General features: G+C 49.2%; 2 protein-coding genes across 2 annotated transcripts; one reads left to right on the top strand and one right to left on the bottom strand.

The window, feature by feature from the left end:
• Positions 1-1,798: 1,798 nt before the first annotated feature.
• On the top strand, positions 1,799-2,905 carry LOC119266556 (septin and tuftelin-interacting protein 1 homolog 1-like). Its single transcript, XM_037547789.1, has one exon. It carries the CDS (start codon positions 1,799-1,801, stop codon positions 2,903-2,905), a length of 1,107 nt encoding a protein of 368 aa, XP_037403686.1.
• A 381-nt stretch (positions 2,906-3,286) lies between these two features.
• On the bottom strand, positions 3,287-5,956 carry LOC119269702. The gene is made up of 2 exons (XM_037551601.1): positions 4,723-5,956; positions 3,287-3,642 (listed from the first exon to the last, which is right to left on the bottom strand). Exons 1-2 carry the CDS (start codon positions 5,876-5,878, stop codon positions 3,617-3,619), a joined length of 1,182 nt encoding a protein of 393 aa, XP_037407498.1. The 5' UTR covers positions 5,879-5,956; the 3' UTR covers positions 3,287-3,616.
• Positions 5,957-6,242: the final 286 nt, after the last annotated feature.

Genomic DNA, 6,242 nt, shown 5'->3' with positions numbered 1-6,242 from the left:
AAAAATAAAAAATTCCACATCTCAAAATAAAAAATGCCATGCTCTTATAAAAACGCCATTCTACAAAAAACAAAATTGCCATGCCACTAAGAGTATAAAAAATGTCATATCTCAAAATAAAAAATGCCATCCACTTTATAAAAATGACATCTCTTATAATAAAAATCCCATACTATTTTAATAAAAAAAATGTCGTGCACCTAGTAATTAAAACTTCCATGCAATTGAAATTAATAAATGCCATCTCTCGAATTTAAACATGCCATCCCCTTAGAAAATGCCATGCTGCAAAAAGAAAAAAACTGCCATCGAATTTTCAGGATTGAAAAATATATGTGGCAGTTTAAACCAAAAGATTCATAAAAGGGCCTCCCAGGCATAGTTTAAAAAACCGGACCAGACCGGCGGTCGAACCGGAAAAAACCGGAACCGGCAGCCTCATCGGGTTTTTAAGCTAATAAGACCGATATGCAATCAAACCGGAAAAAAAATCGATCAAACCGGCCGGTTTTCTGAAAAACCAGTGAAAAAAACGGGTAATTGAACCGGGAAAAAGCAGGAAAAAAGTTTTAATAGAAATTGGGCAAGTGGTATTCGATCCAATGGCATGTGAGCAGTAGGCGGGCCCAATAACCAACTTGCTTGTGCTACTTTGTTGTTCACTACATGGTTATAATTTTATTTGACCATTGTTTCACTCTATATTAGCACATATATTAATCAATATATATTATTTTATTTCTTAAAAAACCAACAATCGAACCGGTGAACCGGCGGTCCGACCGGTAAAAACCTGAACCGACAACCTTTTCGGTTCAATTTTTGGTTCGGTTTTTTAAACTATGCTCCCAGGGCAGTGGTGATGTGCGCAAAAAAAACCTCACCTCAGGATTTTTTTCAAAAAAAAAAATACATCTGATTGCCAGAAGCAGCTGCACATGGAACCACCCCAGGGATCCTACGTGGCGTTGGTTATGCTCCGAGATTGATGTGACGGCAGCGAGGGACGAGACTTGCCTGCTCCCCCGTCGTGTGCCATCCGTGCTCCCGTCTACGTGGCTTGATTTGATTGGAGCAAAATAAGATCCGGCCCCACCTCCTTAAAATCAGGGGGGGGGATGATTAGATTAGAAAGAAAAAAGAAAAAAAAGACAGCCATAGGATTAAGTGGGAGCACGGATGAGAGCATGAGGAGGTAGCAGGCAAGCCGGATCCGGCAGCGAGGGTGTTCGATGCGAAATCCTCCCCCCTCCCGAGTTGACGCTCTCCAGTTAGCATTTCCGAAACTATTTTTCCCACGACGAGAGGCCTCCTCGAACAGGGAATCGGTTTGATTGAAGTGCTGCTACACATATACGATGATTTATGTACGATACGCATACGAGGCTTGCGCTGCTATACCTACGATGAACTCTGTACAATTTTAACACGACAGAGCAGATCTAACCGTTTGATTCCATGCAAGACGCAGCACACCGTCCGATCAGCCGTCGTACCCAAATCGCAGCACCAGAGTCGTACGCGCAGTAGTTCCGCTGGGTTCACCGGGGTTAGGATAAGTTCGTTCGAAGATCATATGCAATTTGATCGTACGTAGAGCAACTTCGGATTTCATTAGGAGTTCGGCTCGAACCGCTTTCGAAACAAAACAGGACTAGCTTAGGTTCGCCTTCTGTCCCTGTCCGACTCGGATTCTGGGCTCCACCAGGCGCGCGTCCAGGCCATATATTGACCCGCACGCACCATGTTCTTCGGTGGCTGCACCAGGCGCTTTCCTTCCGCTTGCTCGGCAGTGTGCATGGCGATGCTAGAGTCCACCATCCACCTCCCTACGCTGCTGCTCGACGGGAGCGACTCCGGCGAAAACAGGCCATCCGATCTGTCCGGCGGCTTCGTGTTCCCCAGCCGGGCGGTGGCGAACATGATGCGGCGGTGGAACTACCGGGAAGGCTCGGGTCTCGGTGCGCACCGGCAAGGGATCGTCGTGCCCATACAAGCCGGCGGCGGGCGGGTGCGCCGCCGTCCAAAGGCCGGGCTCGGCTACCGCGAGAAGCCCTACGACAATGGCCTCGACGTGCCGCCGCCGCCCCCCGTGGAAGAGTGTCGTGAGTTGGCGGATGCTCTACGGGCTCTCCGACTTGAAGCGGAGTGCCGCGAGAAGATCCTCGTGCTGCTACGTGACACGAGGCTTCAAGAGGCCGACAGCAACGCGGAGACGGCGGACGCGCTGGCGGCCGTCGTCGGGTCCAGGAAGAAGGGGCGCCATGGGAAGCGCATGCCAGGGACGCTGAAATCCCGGCTGCCTTCCTCCGCCACGCGCTACATAATTGAGCGGGTGATCACGCCGAGGATGGCCGTCGACGTGCGAGAGTGGATCCCATCATGGGACCCGGACTGCCACGACTGGCTACGCCCGCTGATCCCCCTCATGGGCCACCTGCCGGAGAGCCTCTACGACGCCGTGGAGAGCAAGATCGGCGGCGGCGACTACGAGGTCGTCTCGCCATGGAAGGAGTACCTTAGCCCGGCGCAATGGGACACCTTCAGCGAGCGTCACATCCTGCCGGAGCTGACACGGTTAGTCCGGGGGATGAGGATCACGCCACCCAAGCAGACCGACTCCTCGTTCCGGGCCGTGATGCTGTGGGCGCCTCTCGTGCACGCTCAAGACGTGGTGTCGATCTTGGAAGCCGAGAAGTTTTTTGATAAATGGGAAGGCGCGCTGCAACACTGGTTGCGGGCAGGGGCGGCGAAGCCCTCGTTTGGGGAGGCCACCGCGTGGTGCACCGGCTGGAAGAAGCTGTTCACGCCGGAGCTGCTCGCCGACAAACGCGTGCTCGCACACCTCGAAGCCGGCCTTGACATTGTCGATCGTGCAATGCAAGACCTCGATGGTTTGTTTTAGCAATTTGTAGTCTACATCTACTGCAAGTTTGTCTTGTAAATTGTACGTAATACAGATGTAGAGGCTCCTTTAGCAACTGGTATTGTAAAGACGTGGTTTCCCATTATTATCTTCGAAAGAAAAGTTGTTTCATGGAATAACTTTTGTCAAAGATATTGGAGATTAATAGAAATAACCAACTTGGTTAAACAGCACGAGATATAAGTCACAAACACAGGTGTATAGTACTAGTATATTGCAGAAAGAAGCATTGTCATTCTGGCAAAAATAAGTTAAACCGAGATATAAGGGCAGGCTGATGCGCCCCTGCACACCCGTCTTTCGAGCCTCCGTGCTCCAACCGGCGGGCCGTCACAGGTGAGCAAGCGATCATTAGGACGGTTTCAGAACAAGGCAATTCTCTCTCTACATGAATGAGGCTCAAACCAAAATATTTGCATATCAAACTGGAAGAGATTCCAATCTACTGAAAAAAATCAATACTCAACACTGCCGAATAGATCTAGGCATTTCAGAGTTCATTTGACGACTGCATATAGGATAGCTGAAAATAACACACCAGCACTAGATAGTTTCTACTACAAGTTAAGCAAGCTGACAACTACTCCCTCCATCCCATAATATAAGAGTGTTTTTTACACGAGGGAGTACCATAGATGGTCATAGTCACTCCGCAAGAGTCGGCATTCGATGTTGCAGTACACCAGTAAACTACTTCTGCTTCAAACCACTGATACCTGTGCATAGAGGACAAATCCAGCTCATTAGTTAAATCAACAGTATTAACTTCAGACTTGTGTAACTTGCAAATATTTCAAACCAGATCATTTCACCATTGCAAGGTAAATTACAACTAGAAAATGGAAAACAAGCATGAAAGAGGAAGGTGAGTACCAACACATGATCTACCTGAAATACAAAACTATCTTGAAAACAACGTAGATTCTTTAGATGCAACCGTGTGACTCGTTTTAAGCTTGAATGGACTAGTCAGGTTACAAATTGGCCATATCATGCTTCAACCTAAGTATTCAGTGTATCATGTTGCCCATTACAAATTGGACATATCATGCTTCAACCTAAGAATGCTATAAGATCAGTAATGTAGTTGTATACACATAGAAACTACCAATCTACCATAGAATAATTACGTGGAGGACAAAAGCAACTTTTCTTGTATTATTGCTGACTGAAACTCCCCAGTATGATCATCACCATTTTACATCTATTAGGCATTGAGTAGTTTATTAAATCTGGAGGCAACCACAGAATTCATGGCCACACAAAAATAACATTGGTAATGTCAAAGCGAATTGATCTGTCAAACAAGGAAACTATAGAGTTAATAGAGTTCAAATGTAAATGCTACTTTAGCAAGTGAGAAAGGCCTCAAGCCGGTGCAGAAATCAATTGGTCCTATATTATCTAACTAATTTCTCTCTTTTATAGCCAGATATGACGTGATTGTACTGTACACAAGTACAGGAAAAGAAAACCAAAGCATCAAGGAAATCAGACATATAAAATTGCAGGGTCCAGCTAATAACAAAAATGTTGTACAAGAAACTAACGACAGAAGTATCATTCCATCTCCTATAAGATGCCTTGTTTCCTGACTCGGCAATTCACATGTAGCGGTATAAAAGAACAACAGTACACTACCATGGTAGTTTCGCAGAGAGCTAATGCTCAAGTCGCTAACATAGAAATGAACATGGCTATAAGTTCACTGGGAGATTTCGAACACTTCAGAAGTAGAGTCAGTAAAGTTATTTCATCAAACATATATGGAAAATAAATTGAATCCCAACAGTTACCTTCATCATAGAAACTTGTGAAAGGATAATAGGTGTACATAGGATCACTTTTAAAAAGCTCCTTGGGCTGCATTGACTCAAGCTGAACGATGAAGAGAGATGAGTGCACCCATAAAAATAAAGCATGAACATGCTCAGCATAACGCACTATATGTGACCAGTTCCTCTCAATCTTAAACCCCAACCCAAGTAGCTTCTGCAGTCCAATGGATTTCCTCAACACCCATACGGCAACACCATAGCAATTGGCCTTCCTATCCCACATTTGGAAACAGGGTTGGTGGTAGCAGTAGACATACTGGCAGTGGGCGCACGACAAAGCAGAGAAGCCAACACCGCCATCATCTGCCTGGATGATCCAAGCACTGTCATCCGAACGAACACCAGGTGGCCTATTGATCACAGCTAGCGTCTGTCTATCCAAATCAAACTCAAGTATGTTGTTACTCATCAGAAGCAACCAGTGAAAGGTGTTACCAACAAGTGTGCTGCGATTACCAACAGCAATACCCATAGATGCAAGCGGTGTTGAGAGGAGATCACTCCATACGCCAGTCTCTGATGAGTAAACACTCACGAAGACGACGGTTTCATCCCCGTGCTCGCAGCTGTCTACCACGACCACTTTAAATGGGCTCGAGTGGCAGGCACCATGAGCGTGGCCCTGCTCGCCGGCAGCGCAGAGCACCGCCGCAGTGTGCATGTCGTCAAACGCCGGCGGAGCGGACAAGAGGGAGCGGTCGCCAGTCAAGGGGTCCCACTCAATGACCTGACGCATCTCGCTGTTGATGAGGAGCACGCGTCCGTGGCGGCAGTCGACCAACCTCCATGGCTCGCGGCCGTTGACTTGTAGGGAGAAGTGGTCGGGAGGGATGCGGTAGGGCAGGTCCAGGGTGGATCTGAACGAGAGTTTTCCGTTGATTTGTAGGGAGAAGTCCCCAAGGAGGGGAGGCTTCCCGTGGTCGGTGCGGAAGCGGTGAAGGAACTTGGGGTCGATGGCGATGTGTCGCCAGCGCTTGGCGACGAGGGAGGCGCGCAGGAGGTAGGGCGGCTGTGGGGGTAGGCGGAGGAGGATCTCGCGCAGTAGGTCGTCGTCTTCCAGCGGATGCTCTGCCGCCGGCGACGGCGAGGAGGGCTGGCGGCGGCGGCGGCCCATGTTCGCCGTCTACGGATTGGGTTGGGATCTTGGAGAGTGGAGACGGCTGTGGGGGCTGGGGGCAGTGTGAAATGTGTGATTTAGAAAAAAACATTGGTCGCCTCAGCTATGAGCCTATGAGTAGACCTGGCCATGGGAAACCCGGCCCGGACGGCCCGGCCCGGCCCGATCTAAAAAAGCCCGACCCGGCCCGGCCCGACCTTGCCCATGGGCCAGGCTTGGGCCTGATTTTTAGGCCCGATGGCCAGGCCGGGCCGGGCTCGGGCCTGCCATATTTGCCATTTAACAAAGAGGCCCGGCCCGTGGCCCGAGGCCCGTCGGGCTTTTTGACTGATGGGCCGGGCTCGGGCCTGAAATCTAGGCC

The sequence above is a fragment of the Triticum dicoccoides genome, chromosome 3A (genome assembly GCF_002162155.2).
Source record: "Triticum dicoccoides isolate Atlit2015 ecotype Zavitan chromosome 3A, WEW_v2.0, whole genome shotgun sequence".
NCBI classification, from domain to species: domain Eukaryota; kingdom Viridiplantae; phylum Streptophyta; class Magnoliopsida; order Poales; family Poaceae; genus Triticum; species Triticum dicoccoides.
This window is presented reverse-complemented; position numbering and strand designations above follow the sequence as displayed.